This window comes from Arvicola amphibius, chromosome 9 (assembly GCF_903992535.2).
Source record: "Arvicola amphibius chromosome 9, mArvAmp1.2, whole genome shotgun sequence".
Lineage (NCBI taxonomy): Eukaryota > Metazoa > Chordata > Mammalia > Rodentia > Cricetidae > Arvicola > Arvicola amphibius.
The window spans coordinates 20,516,306-20,535,596 of record NC_052055.2 but is presented as its reverse complement, the minus strand read 5'-3'; the positions used below and the strand labels follow the sequence as shown (position 1 = coordinate 20,535,596).

At 41.0% G+C, this 19,291-nt stretch overlaps 1 protein-coding gene across 1 annotated transcript in view; it reads right to left on the bottom strand.

Moving 5' to 3' along the window:
• The window catches only part of Nsmce2 (NSE2 (MMS21) homolog, SMC5-SMC6 complex SUMO ligase), a 203,183-nt gene that overhangs the window by 165,288 nt on the left and 18,604 nt on the right, over nt 1–19,291 (bottom strand). The window contains 1 exon segment of the mRNA XM_038342057.1: nt 2,589–2,695. Within this exon segment, the coding sequence (XP_038197985.1) occupies nt 2,589–2,695 (107 nt within the window).

Here is a 19,291-nt window from a genome sequence, read left to right as displayed (position 1 = left end):
CCCTGGCCCCTCCCCAGCTGCTACTCATTCTTTATACCTCAGCACAAGCCACAAAACCAATCCCATACCTTTAAGTATGAAAAGTTGGACCACAACGTTTCCCTCAAAATCACACTGTGCCCACTGAGGCTCTGAGTGCATATCTCAGAAGCATGTCTCAGACAACTATGGTCTTGTGTGACATTGGCACACGCAATGTAATTTGGCCAGAAAAGGAAAAGAAACAGTTCTCTCCCACACAAAATCTCAGGAACCTTGTAACAAGCATCAGAATCCCTAAATCCACTCACTCCATGCCCAGTGAAGTGATGGCCAAAAAGAAGAAAAGAGTGAGGAAAATGGGCGAGACCTGCACCCAGATGACAGAAATGCATCTAACTACTGAATGCATGTGTGCTGTGGCACACATATTCTTTGTGTTTACCTTTTTCTTTAAGAGTACTGGAGGCTAGGCGTGGTGACACATGCCTTTATTTTCAGCATGTGAGAAACAGAGGCATTGAGTTCCTGACCAGCCAGTGATAAATAGTGAGAATCTGTCTCAAAACAATGAAGAGTACTTGAAGGCACTGAGAGAACTTGAAGAGTTATATTTTTCTTTTAACAGTACATCAAGTATCTGTGACTCTCAAAGTTTAGGGGGGGGGGAAACCTAAATTCTTTGACTCCAAAATATTGTGGGTTTTTTTTTTTTTTGGTCACTCCTACAGGCCATATGGATATACTTGCATACACCAGAGCAAAAGGTGGTTATCAAATAACACCCACAGAAAATACAGGTTAAAGCAAGGTTGAGCCTTAGAAGAGGCCTGACTCTGATCTTTAGTCGCAAACATACCATATTCTTTAAAGTCAATAAAATATATCTGAGTAGTTTTCAACTGTAGATACATATTAGTAATAGAATCATAAAAAATAAAACAACAACAACAACAAAAACTCCATTGTTATATCAGGCCTGCTCCACATATGTGACAAAAAAAAGTAGGAACTAACTGAATGGTTTAGAGCACAAGCAGAATTAAAAACCTTTAGTCTAGCTTGAGTGTGGTAACAGGTGCCTACAATCCTAGCTGAGGACGGAGGTAGCAAAACTGACCTAGGAAGGCCCTGTCTCAAGGAGAAAGTAAAGAAGACAAAGAAGAGAAGGAAGATGAGAAGGAGCAGGAAGACAGAGAGAAAAAAGATAAACGAACAAAAAAGAAATGCCCTATTCTAGTGCTTTCTACCCACTTTATTACCTGCTTTTTTATTACCCACTTTCAAATATGATGCCACCAAAATGTATTTTCATACCAAAAAATTATTCTGAGAGCTAGAAATGGCTCAGTGGTTAAGAGCTCTGACTTTTCTTTCAGAGGTGTTGAGTTCAATTTCCCAGCAATCATTTGGTAGCTCACAGCCACCTAAAATGGGATCTGATACCCTCTTCTGGCATGCAGGCAAACATTAAACAAATAAATAAACAAGCAAGCAAGCCTTTAGCCAGTGGTGGTGGTTGTAACCAGCATTTGGAAGGCAGAGGCAGGCAGATCTCTGTGAATTTGAGGCCAACCTGGTCTATAGAGCGAGTTCCAGGACAGCCATGGCTACACAGAGAAATCCTGCTTCAAAAAAACAAAGCAAAACAAAAAACTTAGTCAGAGGACTAAACCTAAGTCATAATAGCCAAAAACACTTGACTTTACAATTTGAATGAGTTATTACTATTCTTAATCACAGTTATATTATGCCAAAGACTAGCCATACAAAAACAGAAAAAAAAATCAGTATTTAATGCTCATTTCAGTGGCTTAAGTATTAGACAACACATAAAATTTTATCTTCATCTGAATAGTAGCTGGTCTTGTTAAGCACTTGCTCTTTGGAATTTTCCCATAGCCATAAGAAGAAAAGGCAAATAAAGAAACCAGAAGTGCAAGCCACCTTATTACACAGGTATCTGAAATCACTTCGACAGGGAGTTTCCGTGGCTCAGAGACAAAGGATTTCTCAGAAGCATTAGTGCAATCTTATTGCTCATTTCTTACTCAACACAGCACTGCCAAAGAGGATGTTGCTTCCTTCCCACCTTAACTGCTTTCTGTGTTGTTCCTGTGACAGCTGGAGTCAGCAGAGATAAGTCTGGCCTCTGGAACAACCCAAATGCCAACTTTCTTTATTTTTAAACTTTCTCTAAATGCTTCCATGTTATCTGATACTAAAAATCTTGCAAGCGATGCATATTAGTTAAAGCTAGAGAACGAGCAACCAAACCTGGTCTAAGTTATATGCTTAAGCAAATCTGACAATAGAAACAAGCTGTACACACTTTCAATGTTTTAGTGAAAATCTGCTCACATTTGAGAGGGCTTACACTAAAAGTTTTCAAACAAAAATGCAAGACAATGTAAAATGTATTTCACATGCTAATTAGCCTAGGTGCCTTGCTGGAAAATATTACAGATTCCTGCTCCATGAGAGTCCTGATCAATAGCTGCTTCAGTAAGGACAAGGAGATATTAAGGGTAGAAAAGAATTTTGATTTTGTTTCCATTTCTAGAGCAGAGAGCTGTAAGCAAATATTCAGGGAAGTAGAACAGACTTACGTGATTTATCGTAGACTGGACAGCCTTAACATAATGGTTGAGTTCTCGATCCATTTTAGCAAATTCAACCATGGCCCTGTCCATACTGTACTCACTGCTCACTTCAGCTGAAAGAAAAAAGTTGTGAATATTATTTTCCACTCCAAATGCATCTGGAAAAAGTTCAAACGACATAATCTCCAAAGGGCTAATTTGTAAAAGTACTGCATTTTTCTTCAAAATCTCTTCAACAATCAACTTTGCCTATTTATATGCCCCTCCCTTTCCAGAACTTTCCAAGGATTGGGAGTGATTTGGGTGAGGGGTTATTTGCCTCTCTCATATAACATCTTGCTTTTCTTTCCTTGCCTCTGTCTTCTTGTAGAACAAGACAAATTTCTGTGCCTTCCCCAGCCTGCTGCATCTGACACATACACAGATCAGCTATGTTGTTATTACAAAAGAGGATTAAAGATTAAGAAAACAAAATGAACCGCAAAAATCCTCAATTCTGAGCTCTGGCCTCTCTGCTGCCCTTCTGCAGCACATCTGGAGTAAGGCTCCAAGCCACTCCAGCTGTGTTCTCCACAATTCTGTTCTCAGGATCACCATCTTCACCCCTTCTCATGTTCCCACCCCTCAGGCTACACTGTTCTTCAACTGCAGTTCTCAGCTCCTCCAGACATCCTCTGGGCTCTGGAGGCTTAGCTAAGGCTACCTGCAGTCATACTTCCTTCCTTGGGCTTTGATGCTTACTACAACTTGGCTGGGAGTAGACTGGAGAAGGAAAAAGAAACCCACCATCCAGAGGATCTGGATTGCCACTGGATTCTACAGCATATATTTCAACCATCAAAATTGCTAGGGGCTAGAGATGGCTCAGACATTTCAGAGTACATACAGCTCTTTCTGTGGATCTGAGTTCTGCTCCCAGCTCTCACAACTACCTGTAACTCTAGCTTCATCTGATACCTCTTTTGACTTCCTTGGATACCTGCACTCACATGCACAAAAGCTCTCCCCACACCACAGGACAATGGTCTGTACCCTGTCACTTATATTTTAAGTAAATGCTGATTGGCCAGTAGCCAGGCAGGAAGTAGAGGTGGGGCAACAAGAATTCTGGGAAGAGGGATGCACATTCTGCAGTTGTGACCCAGCCACAGAGGAAGCAAGATGTGACTGCCTCGCTGAAAAAGGTACCAAGCCACGTGGCCAACACAGACAAGAATTATGGGATAATGTAAGTTATAAGAATTAGTCAATAAGAAGAGGCTGAGATACTGGGCCAATTGGTTTATAATTGATGTGGACCTCTGTGTGATTCTTTGGGACTGAATGACTGTAGGACCAGGCAGGACAGAAATTTCAGTCAACACACACCCAACCCCACACATACATAATTAAAGGTAACCCCAGCACTCAGAAGAGGAGGAAAGAGGTAGAAGTACAAGGTCAGCCTAACGTACATTTGCCTCATTTCAACATTCCCCACCCAACTCATACGCACATACATGCACTCATGCACACACGCACATACATACATATTTTCACAGAGCCTTTCCTAAGATTCTTTATCAGATTTAATCTGCACATCCTTCAAGACTTGAGCTCAAATTCCATCTGTTCTGAAATTATACCAACCTAGAAGAAACTATTAGCTTAATTTAACACCTACACTTCATATTTGGCACCATAAATAATTGTGCCTTTCTAACATTTTTCCATGGATAAGAATGGTGTGTTAGTATTTCTGAGACCTAAAAAAGTTGTAGAATTAATCTTTCTTCTATATTCTCGTAGGACCACTATTTCCTAAATCTGGAAATGTCCAACCTGATGTTCTATAGAATTAAAATAGAGAATTTTCCCATCCTCACAGGTAATTTCCAGTGCTATCTAGGACAACAAACAAGTTACCCACTGAATGGAGAATACCAGCCAAGTTCAGCCACTCAAAAGTCCAGGATGCGCTAGTCTAAGAGTACTTGCAACCAACCACACAGATGGAAGCTGCTAAAACCATCTGTGAGGCAACAGAGAATACAGAGAAAAGGTCGGAGGGAACCAGAATCCTACAAAGAACCTGGGGGCAGAGATGCTTCTAAGCAGCACTCAGGGTTAGAAATAATTTTTATTACCCATATATCTAATTGCACTCCCCTCACCAAACATGGTCTGGGAAGGCTCGGGATACTGAAATGTCTTCAATATGCCATCCTATGAACTTATTAGACTCAGCTCTTTCTATCAGTAATTGAATAAACCCACATGAAATATATGAACATTGACTTCCAAGCCAATACACACATTGAGAAGCCCCATGGGGAGAACTCAAGGCCTCTGGGAGAACCTGTCACCTGGCACATTGATTAAGAAACTGTTCCAAGAAGTTAGCACAATAACTAGCTGAAGTATGTCCCCCACCTCCACCCCAGCAAGCCAAGTCCAGAGGGCACAGATAATCCCTGCTCTGAATTATAAAATTCTAGCTGTCTGTAAGCAAGCCAGCATGAGGCTGGTCTACACGCCTACCCAACAATGCCGATCAGCATTGTTTCTAACACTATGCAGACCCACTGGAGCCTGTACTACCTAACAGACCAAGTGGGACTCAGTAAAGGAAGAGTCACAGAACAACCCATTCCTTGAAGAGAGTTTCTGTTTTGTTTTATTTTTTCCTACTCAGGCAAACTCCAGGAAAACAAAGAATAATATAATCACTAGAAGAGGGCTTCATTTTAGATTGAACTATTCTGATGCTTACATAATTAAAGAAGTCTCTAACCGGATGAAGCTGGCCTGCTTATGGTTCTTCTAAAGTCAGACAAACCTATAATTATGCAATCTCAGCAGCCACGCTATTCATTAGACACGTCATCTGTTGCTCAATGTTAAAACACATCAACAGCAGTAACTATTACTATTCTCTGCTTTGAAGCGCTGAAGAAGCATTGAAGCAGGAATGGGGGCTTAGTACTGGAGTGAAACTCCATTTCAAACAAGGTTCATGGGACTTTAGTGAGAGGAAGACGACGACTGCGGCAGGAACCAAGCATGAAGGCCAAACAGTGGCCATCGCTGCCCGTTGTCCTGAATGTGAAAGACCATGGCAAAGGGAAGAGACAGAGCTGAGAAAGGAGAGAGGAGACGAATTAAGTTGCTTTTATGGAGATAGACTCTCGAGTAGGACTGACTCCAGGTTGTGGCTAAAACTGCCGGAAGTAAGCATGGCAATATGGTGTCCTATTGTGGCACAGCGTGGGAGCATGAGATGTTTTCCCCCATTCGGTTCCAACACTGTCTAGGGTTGATTCACACCTATTTGCTTGGTATAATTTTCTAGGTCACGGGTTTAAAAGCAACAGCAGATGGGGGAAGCAGTTCTTTATCGTGGCACGGCTGAGTCCACCTGGTTATGGTCAATAGACCGACCACGACCAGATTAGTGAGGGCGGATCAAGTGACACAGCTCTAGACCAACTACTCTACACAGGGCCTTCCCTAGCCGCGGGAGGCTGTGCTGCAGCCCAAGGCATGCACCCAGAGGTTTGGGAAGTAGATCTCTCAGTCTTCACTAGCACTGCCTTCAGTGAAACAAACATCAGAGTCTAGGCTTGCCCTCCTTGTCTCTCCAAGCAAACCACACACAGGGACCACCGCTCCTCACTACACCTCGTGTCTTTTTGATGTGCCCTACTGAAAACCCCCCACGATCTCAGCTGCAAGGTCTTTTCCCAGACATCTATCTACTGTCCAGAATAGGTCCAAATATTCCATCCCTTATCGATCAATAAAGCCTCTTTACCCTTACAAGTAGGACATGTGTGCACACACACTAGGGAGGCACACCCTCAAAACAAATGTCGCCTACTTACTCGTTCCACCTGCCTATCTGATTCAGGTGAACAGCTTTGTCCATGGCCAAGCTATTTTCTGAAATTTTGTCCTATACAAATAAAATAAAAACTGTGGGATCAGGTTAATTTTTTTTATTCTACAAAGCTACAAATAAGCATGCCTGGACAGAAACACAACCAATTACATGTAGTTGTTCAAATTCAACACCATGTATTTTATTAGTGAATTACCACACTAAGACAAAGCAGACATTTAGTGTTGCTAAGGGTTGCTGACTATGAGTCAACATGACTCACACACTCAGAAGAATCTGATAAACATTAAATGTCATAAAGGACATATACCATTTTGGCAAGAAAGAAGGAAGGCAGCAAGGGGTTGCCTGACTTTATTTTATATTTCTTAGAAAAAATAGCACATGTAGCCAGAAGATCTTATTTTCTGAAAATTGGGAATAAGATCTCTTTGGATAAGAACTTGATTCTTCAATATTTTATTGAAAAGGCATTTACTCTTTTTTTTTTTTTTTGGAGAAATGCAAACAGATGATAATATAAACTATGCCCTGAACTTCTCACTGTCAAAATCAAAACCAAAACATTACTTCTCTGTAAAATCAGCTCCAATTATCTATCTCTAGTGACATATATCTCCGTGTGTGTCTCCTGGCAGACAGATATTAAGCAATCAACATTCATCAGGAGTTGAATTTAATGACTTACTCACTGCTTGAGCAATCTTTAATAGAAACTGGTTACTTCTCACTACACTGCACTTCAAAGTTGTAATTATTCCTCCACACAGATATTAATGTGGTAAAATTAAAACTGAATCCCTACATTACAACTGCAACCCGCTGGAGGTAAGAGTGGAGTATCAGGTGCATGACATAAGCTAGTCAGCAGTTTGTTTCTTCCCAAACTCCAGGAGAAATCTTGGAGAATCCTTCTCCCTAACTGCCATCTGCCTGCCTACAGCTCTCCTATCACGTGACAAACACAAAAGGGGAAGCTACCTACTACATAACAAAAAAGGCAGCTCTGGAATTCAGATGTAAACCCATCTCAATTACTTTATTACAGGCTGTGTAGTCTTTGGAAAGACTGTTTCCACATCTCTATAATGGGTACCAGAACAGTACTGGGGGCTGGAGAGATGGCTGAGTGACTAAGAGCACTTGTTATTCTTGCAGAGAACCAGGAATCAATTCCCAGCACCTACATGGCAGCTCACAAGAGCCGGTAACTCCAGATCCAGATGTGATGCCTTCTCTGGCCTCTGTCAGCACAGGTGTGCATGTGGTGTGCACTCATACATGCAGGCAAACACTCAGACACTCATAAAACTAAAAAAAAAAAAAATCTTTTAAAACAATAAAAAGGCCGGGCGGTGGTGGCGCACGCCTTTAATCCTAGCACTCGGGAGGCAGAGGCAGGCAGATCTCTGTGAGTTCGAGGCCACCCTGGTCTACAAGAGCTAGGTCCAGGACAGGCTCTAAAAAAGCTGCAGAGAAACCCTGTCTTGAAAAAAACAAAAAAAAAAAAACAAAAAAAAAACAATAAAAAGATGAACATCACCAAATTCATAAAGTTGTTATTAGGATTAAAGAAGACATATAGGTACAGGGCTCAGTGCAGAACCTGGCTCTGAGTAAGCACTAATCAAACATATCTGTCACTAAAACCACCACAGAGTAGATAACTAATCTACAAATGTAACATGTCCAAATACTAAAAGCATCCTGCTCTCAGAACTAAAAAGTAACAAGTTTGAACTAACTTTGCAAAGCATCAAGAACTCACAGATTCATGTTCAGTGAGAAGTGTTGCAGACATTCCTTCCCAAGTCCAGAAATTCCTTTACCTCACAGATGCTTGCTGAGCACTAACTACACATCAGGCAGGGGGACTGACTGCCTTAAAGGAAGAGAAACAGCAGCTACCACTGTCACAGGAGACAGAAATGGGTTAGCAAAAGGCCATGGCTGTTCACCAGACTGGGGTAGAGGCTAAACAAATGGTTGCACTGCTCCCCATGGAGACTGATTCATAAGTAAAATAGTCAGACAAAAACACTGGTGATGAACAAAGAAACCATGAGCGGAAAAACTGAACAGTCCTCAATGGGCACTCTGTACTAGATCTGTGAACACACTACCTCCTGATTCAACATAAATTGGGTATTATTAAGCACACAATAGAGATAAGGAAACTAACTCCCAGAGAGGTGAAATCATCCGGCCAGGTCATGGAGTTAATAAATAGTGGAGTTATGACTTGACGTTAGCACCGGAGGCACAAGCCACAGTGTCTGAACTAACTACCACAGAAACAGACAAAGCATACTTCACATGGAAGCCATGGGTAATGCATGTGCTGTGCCTCATCTAAAGGCTTCCTGCTGAATCGCCTTCATCTGAGAGGAAAAGAGAGAGGGGAAAGAGAGGCTAGTTCCCTGTGCTCCTCCTCAGACTCCATCGCCCTTCATTGGACAGACAAATGAAACATTTGCTGGCACCCAATAAACGACCATGTCACAAATCACAGAAATGAATGTTGCCAGCTACTAAAGTACCATGGGCTCCTCTCATCCTACAACACACCCAGAGACTCTCTTGTCCCCACAAGGTTTCAGCGTCAGGTCTTTCACTTGACTGCAATCATGTGCCCTACCCCCAAGCGTCCACTTCTCCCTACTAGACTGGAAAGAACAGTGAGGTCCAGGGTGGAGGAGGGAGTCACAGCAGCACTGCCCATCAAACCTCAGTTCTGTCCAGGCCACATTTTACCTGCAGTGTGTGGGACTTGGAGACCCAAGAAAGAAGCTTAGGGAACAGAGTTTGGCTCCTGCATGACTTTCAGGCAGTAAAGACAAAGAAGAATATCTTCTGATAAGCCTATAATGGTGACTGAGAAACTGAAAGATGATACTGGTAAATCATCCAAACACCATACCTCAAACATAGAAGACCCATGAAAAGTGAAGACTATTTTCCTTTACTACCCAATATTCTCAACATAAATCTCATTTAAGCTAGTAATGCGGAGTTATGAGGTTTCCCCACATATTTAAGACTGACAAAGCACATGGTTGAGAACTGACAAGACACACTAATGGTGTCTCCAGCCTGCAAGCTCTCTGCCCAGTCAACATGCTAGAAGGTCACTGACAGGGTAATCTTGTCACAGAGCTGTTTTATGTATGACACGGCACCTTCTGAAAATGACTACAGACATCAAAACAGTGAGAGACAGAATGGAAATAAAGACTCAAAACGTGACACGTTAGGAGAAATGACTTTCAGTCTGCCAAGTGAAATCACAGTGTTCTTTAGCTGTCTCGTCTTCCTGTACAGGAACAAATAAAAAGAGAACATGGCCTCTTGTAACTCCAGGATATTTGCTCTAAAGTAACAACATAAGAGCAAACCAGTAGTTACTAAATCCATGAGGGTGGTCATCTCAGTCAGTGTGCAGTATACACTGGAATCCCAAAGAAGTAGATTCTAATGCCAGTCAAGGAATGGTCATGCTAGAGAGAGTAAGGGCAAGCAGGCAAATAACAAAAGCTTCCTTCTTCTATGTCCTTTTATAGGCTTCCAGCAGAAAGCAAGGTCCAGATAAGATCTGGATTAAAGGTGTGCCTTCCTACCTCAAAGTAGATCTTTTCATTCCAAATTAAGCAGAAATCCCTCACAGGCATGCCCTCTATTTTTGGATTTTAGTTACTTCCAGATGTAGTCAAGCTGACAACCAAGAATATCCACTGAAACATAATTTCTGTGATTATTTTTAAAAAGTCAAATAAATTCGATTTTATACAAATAGCAAACCAATCAGTTAAAATTTAAATCACTGGCAATTCCAGAAACCCGGCCAATGATAATTTACTACAAAAACCATAATGCCTGTGCTGTCCTCATATTTGTACTTTCACACCACTCAAGTTCCTGTAAAGGTCCATCTCAGGCATCATACGGTAGGTCTCGGGCATCATACAGTAGGTCTCACGCATCATATGGTACATCTTGGGCATCATATGGTACGTCTCGAGCATCGTAAAGTATGTTTTGGGAATCACAAGGTATGTCTGGCATCAAGGGGTAATTGTTTGGTTTCTTACACTTGTACTTACTCGTACTTACTTGTACTTAGTTATCTTACAATGTATTGTTTTCCACGTAATTGCCCTAAATCAGCAATAATGTCCAAGATTGTTTGCTTTCCTATTTAAAAAACAAAAACAAAAACTTGCATAATGAACTATAGACACTTAAACCTACTAGAAACTTACCAAGGAACTTGCTGGTAAGTAAAGTAAACTGTAATAAAATGACCACCCACTACTGTATCTGGTTTGGGAAAACAGTTACAATCAAGTATAAACAAAAATAAGAAATAAAAAACTACTAATTATTCACTAATCACGTGGTTCTGGACTCCATGGTACCAATTAGAACACTGCAGCAGTATTTATAAGATGGGAGGCTCCGGCAGATCACAGCCTACATACAAGCACCCAGCTATAACAACCAAACAGAAGCAAAGAAAATTCCAGACCTAAACCCTGACGTCACTGTGGCTGCTCCTCTCAGCATCCTCCACATCTCACTAGTCAAGAAGTTCCTTCTACCCTGCCCACCACAATCAATGAGCATCCCCTCTCCGACTGGAGCTGCCATGTTTCTCTCTTGACTGTTCCTCCCACAGTCACTGTTATGCTTCCTGTGTAATTTACCTTGCCAATTTCTTTTCTTTCTAATCCTTTTTCCAATTCTCTTTCTTTGATGTTATATTCTTCTTTTATCATAATAGCATAATCTGCTATTATGCTTCTATTTCTGACCAAGATGGGTGAACAGTTTATTCTCTGGTCTCCAGCAAGCAAATAAAAAAAAAGATTCAAGAAAAGGTTTTAAAGGTTTATAAGATACTAACCATGTGCAAAGAGAAAGGGAGGAGAGTGGCTAGAAGCCTCTGATGTAGGCTTCCAGGCTGTAGGCACACAAGATAAATCAGAATCTCAGCTGACTTTTCTACAGTGCTAAACTGATTATAAAATGCATAGGATATGCAGGAACCCAGAATGAACAAAACAGTCTTGAAAGAGTAAACGCTGGGGGTCCAATACTACCTGATTTGAAGATACATTACAAGACTCCACTATCACGATAATGTGGTGTTGGCATAAACAGCAACAGAGATTAAGAGAAGAGAGTCCAGAAGCAGAGAGACGCGGACAACTGACCTAACAAAGGTGCGAGAGCAATTCACCAGAGGGAAATTTGTCTGCAAGCGGTGCTGGGACCACAGGGAAAGAGAAGCAGAAAGAGAGGGAAAAGGAGAAAAGACAGAAAAGAAAGAGGAGGAAAGGGGAAGCAAAAGGTGAAGGGGAAACAAGAGCAGCGACCGAGGATGAAAAGGAAAAAGCGGAGCAGACGCATCCTTCATACCTTAGGCCACATACTATGTGCAAAACCAAAATTTCAGGGAAAAAAGATTACAGAAGAAAACCTTTGGAAACGAGTTTGGCAAAAGATTTAGATATGTTACCCAAAGCACAGTCCATAAGAGAACAAATTGATAAGCTGCATGTCGTCAAAATAAAACACTTCTGCTCTTTAAAACAGTCTGTTTAAAACAGACTGGAAGAAAATATAAATTATATCTGATGAAAAATATATACTCAGAATATACAAAGTCTTTAAGTGCAGTAAATAAAAAAGTTCAACAACAAATAAAGACAAATACAATAGCAACTTCACCAGCGACGAGTGTCAAAGAAACACATGAAAGGTTCCCAATTTTATTAAAAATTAGGGTGATACAAGCTAAAAATGGCAAAAAATAAAAAAGCAGCAAGCTACCACTGAATAGGCTAAGCCTATGAAGTTGGCCTGGACCTGGCTTTCCAAAGGAAGCAGGACCTAAAGCTCCGCTCTGCTCCACACAGCAATTTTTCATTCCTAGGCAAATATCTTATGAAAAAGCACATTTAATGTAAGTTATGCGATCACAATGACTCATACAGACTTTAGAATACAAATGTTTTGCTGAATTTTGTGCTGGGTTTTGAATCAGGGCCTCCATATGTAGTATAAGCTGTCCTCACACTCAGTATCCTCCGGCCATGACCTCCTGTGTGGTGGGATTACAGGTATACATGCCTGGCACTCACCCATTACAATGTTTATGTAAAATGTAGAAACATTTTTTTAAACAAATCATTAATAAAACAAATATTACTCCCTTCCAAAATTTAAAAAAAAAAGCAAAGAAAGAAATAAAGACAAACAAAACCCAGCAGTAGAGTCTCCTGTCAGTTCGCTGGTGTGTGACTGCTTTCTATTACGTGTTTCCTGCAGTTCAGTGGTTCTGAGTACAGACAGCCCAGGAGCATTCACTTTGCCCATGAACTTGCTAGAAAAACCAATCACGGAGGCCTAAACCAGAAGACTTACTCGGCAATCCTGGGGCAGAGCTCAACACTAAACAGTGACAAAAAGTAACCCGTATCTTTACAAGTCCTGCAGGTGATCTACCCTAATGCACGGGAAAATGTGAAGCCAGGGTTCTGTAGTGTCATTTAAAGTCACAGTCATGCCGGGCGGCGATGGCACATGCCTTTGATCCCAGAACTCAGGAGGCAGAGGCAGGCAGATCTCTGTGAATTTAAGGCCAGCCTGGTCTACAAAGCAAGTTCCAGGGCAGCCAGGACTGTTAAACAGAGAAACCCTGTCTCGAAAACCTAAGTAGATAAATAAATAAAGTCAGAGTCATAGACTGCCTTTTGTCTTAGATTCTTTTCTTAATTCACAGAATTTTTAGACCAAAAAAAAAAGGATCAAATCATTGTTTTCAACAAATCTGAACTCAACCAGCTGTTCTCTATTTTTATGTTCCTAAATTATTTTAAGCCTTTCTCAAACTAGAAAACTAAAACTGAGTGTGAAGTTCCATATATAATGCTTTCTACAAAAGTGTTTGTTTTAAAGTAAGCTCTGCTCCTAAATATCCTAGCTGCTATTCACGCACATCTAATTTGCAACTGCATCCAGCACTCCTTCCACAGTCTCTAGATTTGCTTCCAGTTTTAGCTACAAATTGTCACTTTCTAGTGAACATCTGTGAGGCTTTTCATCAGGCTCACCCAAAAGGATGTATTTTAAAAATCTAGTTACTTTCTGCAGCTTTTTGCACAGATAGGATAAAAACAATGAAAGTGGAGAAACATTGGAGGCTAAAGCAGGACATCTGGGCCCAAAACTGATTTAATCTGAGATTTTAGGTTAAAAACTTAATCTTTCCTGGACTCTGTATTCTTACATAAAAAGGGAGCTGAAATAAGTGTGCCTCTCCACTTCAAGTGATTCAATTAAGGAAAAATCCCTCACAGGTGTACCCAGCCTGTTTGGGGTTTTAGTTAACAGAGGTAGTCAAGTTGACAACCAAGAATAACCATCCCAGTGCATATAAAGCATGAAGGAAACAGGATGGCAACAATCAGGGATGAGAGGCTCCTTGGAGAGACTAGACGACGGCAAAAGCTTTTAACCATTTTACAGCACCTGCCTAATGTGGAAGAGGCCCTGGTTTGATCACCAGCACTACAAAAACAAAAAGAAAATAAACAAACAAAAAATCATCAAAACATGACAAACCTGTCTGAAAGGAGTAGGGAGAAAGGAACTGACCTGTCTAACTATGGGCAATGGTGTTTTGGAACTCTAAGAATAAAGGCAAAAAGAACCAGATGTAACCCTGTGAACTAGTTCATTACCTGTTACCGAAGAATGCTAATGACTCTGAAAATGGTTTGATTTGTAGTGGAGCTAAACAAATAAATGGATGGCGGATGGTGGGAGCCATGTTTCTTAACGTTGGGAGAGTGATGAGATAGGCCATCAAGGGAGAAAAATACCTAGAATTTAACCATGGAATACTACAGTTGAAGATGGATGCATACAGGATGTCAGGTGGATGAAGACTCAGGCATTAGCTACGGGCATAAGCACTTACCAACTTTGCTGAAAGCTATCCAGGGACCAGATCTTAGTTTCTAAATACCAATTTCCAGTAAGAAGAACCAAGAATCCTTGGAGATGCCACTGATAATATGACCAGGGTAGAGGGAAGACAATTCTTTTCCTCCTTCTATTAAACATAGATTCTTATCTCATACAATAGAATCTGAACATAGTTTATCCTCTCTTTACTCCTCCAACTTCCTCCCTACCTCCTCTCCCATAAAGATCCACTTTCTTTCTATATCCAATTAGGGGGAAAAAACAGGCTTCTAAGAGATAACAAAACAAAATACAGTAAGATTAAAACTTATAGTGAAATTATTACATGAAGTTATTTCACTATTATGATTAAAACATTATAGGGAAGTTGGACAAGACAAGGCAACAGAAAAATAAAAGAGTTCCAAGAGAAGGCACAAGAATCAAAGAGCTACTCATTCATACATTCAGGAGTCCCATAAAAGAACTAAACTAAACCCTACATACAGTATGTAAAGCAGAGGCCACGCGGGCCCTGGGTGTGCTGCTTCAGCCTCTGTGAGTACATATGAGCCGTGCTCAGCTGTTTTAGAGGGACCTGCTCTCCTGTCCTCCATCTCCTGTCTCCTCTTCTGTGGAGTTCCCTGAGCTCTGAGGGGAGAGATTTGATGGAGACATCTTGTTTAGAACTGTGTGTTCCCAACATAAACAAATGCAACACATCTTTGCAAAGTTAAACAAATATTATGCAACACTGCCCCTCTCTCTGCCTCTCCCTCTCTCTTCTCTTTCTCCTCTCCTCCTCTCCCCTCTCCTATCCTCCCCTCCCCTCCCCTCCTCTCCTCTCCCGCCCCCCCCCAGCCTCCAGAGAGGACAAAACGTGCTGCGCCTAGATTTCAAGCTTTTCGTTTTCAAAACCGTGAGAGAACAAGCTTGTAAAGCTCCATGATGCATCCCCTCAGAACCAACAAGATAGTGGCAGGCGCCAAAACAGAAACCATAGGCTTTTCAAAGAAAATTAAAGTCATGTATGTCCATAAACATGTATGTGCAGTTACATATCTGTGTAAGTTGGAATCATTACTGTGTTTTGTAAGACTTCTACCCTATGGTGGAAAATGGTGGCTAAAGAGACAATCAATAAATATTTTATCTATGAAAGAAAAAAAAAGAACTGCATGCTCCAAGGTCTGAGGGAAAACAATTTTTAAGGAATTCCAACTCTAGACACTCACCCTTTCAGGAGGTGGGACTTAACTTCTTCCCTTGTATGGGCAGAGCTGGTGACTTGCTTCCAAAAGGCAGTATGGAGACAGGTGCGCGTAAAAACGCTACAGTAAAGACACCTGGCAAACACTGCCAGGGCCAAGTGATTATGTGTTTGGCTTCTGTCTTCTTCCCAAACCATATAACCCCAATCAGCTCATAAGAAAAAACATCAAAGTCCAACTGAGGGACATTCTATGTAAGGTTTCTTAAATCTGTCAGACATTAAAAAAAGCAAAAAACAAAAAACAAAAAATTAAAGAAGCAAACAAACAAAAAACAAAACAAACAAAAAAAAGGCCACACAATACAAAAAGTGAATACATGCAATGTGGAAGCCCAGACTGGATCATGGACAATGCCTTGAAAAGGACACTAGTAAAATGTTAATAAAACAGGAGTTTGTTTTGTGTAGCTTTGAACAATGCATGGCGCACTACAGTCTGAGCAAGTAAGAGCACCGGTAGGGACACCTGGGAACTCGTATTCATTTCAAGTTTCTGTAAGTCTACATTATTTCAAAATAAAAAAAGGCTATTTTTAAAAAGGAAAGTGCAAAGTAGGACAAAAGAAACTGCAAAATAATAATAATTGTTATAAAACGGCTCGAGAGAGACCTTGGCAGGTCCCATGACAGGTGAGAGACAGACAAATATTCCATACAGAGTTTGAGCGTGGAGTTTATTTGCGATAAAGGGAATGGGAAGGGAAGAGAAAGCGGGAGAGACAGAAAGGGAGACAATTTACAACAATAATAATAACAATTCTTAATTGTTATTTAGTGTAGACAATTTTATTTGCATGCAAGTAAGACACTGGTTAGAAAATATTCCGGCAACTTTCCCTTAATATTCAGAATACCAATGAAACACATATGCACATCACCAAAGTCTTTGCCAGCACCACCTTTAAAAGAAAGGGCTAAGGATCAGAGCAGTATGTGTCTGTACCCACAGCTCCCTTGGTAGCTGAGAAGAAGGATCACTTGAACCTACAAAGTTTTGGAAGCTAACCTGGGCAACATGGCAAGACCATAGTTCAAAGTAAATCCTGCACAAAAAAAGGAGTAACTGTCTCAAACCAAGGATAACCACAAAAAGAAGGCAGCCCGCTATAAGTCTTCACATGCAGAAAAAGGCAAGCTCAAAGAAATTAAGCAATTCCTCAAGCTAGTAGATAGAGAATTTGTATTTTAATTCATGACTCTGTATTTTGTACAAAACCAATTCTGAGCCTAAGACTCCAAAGGAGCTATCTTTTCAAACACAAAGGGTTGAAACAATTATACCAAAAACAAAATAACTAACCAATGAAATGTGAATACTATGTCCCAGCTCAGTAAAAAGCATTTTAGATACATTCCTTATTACTTAAAGCAACGCTAAAGAAGGCAGGAGTTACGGAGATGTCTATGAGCACATGAGTAAGTACTGGGCAGACATTCACTGCGATTTTTACAACATATCACTATTTTATAAATGGAAAAGACAAAAGTTAAAAGTCACAATGCTACTAAAACTGGCAGTGCTGTGTTTGAAACAAGTACATGATTCTGTGGTTCTGAAAAGCCCAACATTATTTCACCCAGGCAACCAAAGGACTATGTTCCCTCTGGGGTAGGGGGGTACCCTCTTCACCTCATCTTGGCTCTCCTGCATCTTGGACAAAGTTCATTCCCAAAGAAAAGTGCTGAAGCTTTCACCACTGCTGGTGGCAACAGCCTGGAACCAAGCTGAAGTTAATCTTCAATCTGAACCACTTGTGGCTCCCTGAATCTGCCAGGTACTGGGGACCAAGTCTCCATGGTTCTCAGTCATTTCTGCACATCGTGGGGGCAAAGGTACCAAGTGCTCTTCTGTTCAAAATTATCTTGTCAAGGATACTTATGTAAGCACAAAACCTCCAAGGACTGAGATGGTGTCTGCCTCCAAAATCATACAGCTAATGTCTTTTAGGGTCTAGCATGTTTACTGCCCTCTCCAAAACCCTGGGTCCCCTGAGCCTGAGGTCCCTCAGCTGTGACATCAACCCTTCTGGGCCCTCCCATATCACCCCATAGAGCATGAAGCATGGAGACAGGAAGGTGAACCCTCACATGACTTGATGTATGTCAATAAAAGACCTTTGTCTCTGACCCAGAGAGCTCGCACCTCTCTAGCATCCAAGAAACTCCCAAGCAAACTTGTCAGCTAGTATATAGGGGAAAGTTCTCATCAAGTTTTTCTTTTCTCTTTACTTTTTAATTTAATTTTATTTTTCAACATAGGATTTGATAGGGTCTCTCTGAGTAGCCCTGGCTGTCCTGGAACTTACTCTGTAGACCAGGCTGGCCTTGAAATGGAAGATCTGTCTGCTTCTGCCTCCCAAGTGCTGGGATTAAAGCACATACCACCACCACCTGATTTATCAAGTTTTTCTAGTCTGTGTTTTCCTCAGAATTATTTTCTCCTGCTCAACATGGAATAATTACTCATCATTAATGCTACAGCAGCCTGTGTGAAATCTGTCCTGAAGGCCCTCATCTGCAATTTCCCACCAACTCCACGGTTACCACGCTGTTTCTAGGAAAAGGTTTGTATCCCAGCACCTTGACAGACCTATTCCACCTGCTTATATGCATATTACACCACTCATCAATCGAGCCCCCGCTCAAAACTCATACTCGCACCCATGAATGGGACTGCTTGAAACTTGCTGCTCTATCAAGAGAAGTTGCACCAGCACCAACAGAAACACAAGACAGCTGTGTCAAGATCACAACCTTGTATACTTCAGTAAACACTATCACGAAAGTAAAAGGGAAGCACATAATGGAAAAAATATCTGCAAATCATATGTCAGACACAAAGCTTTTATCAGACTATCTAAAGAACTTAAAAACTGGATTAAAAATGTGCACAGGATATGAATAGGCACTTCTCTAGTGATTTCTCTAATGGCCCAAAAGCATATGATTTTATTAATCATAGAACTGCCGATCAAAACCACACTGAGAAACTAACATGAAAATAGATGCCTAGTGGCATAATTAATATCATACTAGTTACTTTTATGTTGCTGTGATAAAAACACCATGTGACCATAAGCAATTTATGAAAGAAATGGTTTATTTTATATGGTTCCAGAATCCATCACGGCTGGGAGGCATGGCAACAGGCAGCAATCAGCAAGCATGGTGGCAGAAAGCCGAGAGTTCACATCTTCAAATGCAAGAGCAAAGTAGAGAGAGCAAACTGGGAACAGGGGAAGGCTGTAAAATCTGTGGGCTGTCTCCCAGTGACAAACTCCTTCAGCAAGGCTGCACCCCCTAAACCTCTCCAAAGGGCACCACCTACTGGGGACCAAATACATCAAATACCTGAGCCCAGGGAGGGCGTTTCTCCTTCAGACCACCACAAGCATCCAAACAAAAATTCAGTAATATTAACAACAACTGGTAGAGCTACAAAATGTGGTATAAATACACAGTAGAGTATTATTCAATTATACAAATAGATGAAACGCTGATTAAATGCTGATAGATGTAACAACATAGATGAACTTGCAACACTAGCCAAACAAAACACTCCAACCACAAAAAAACACATTAAAA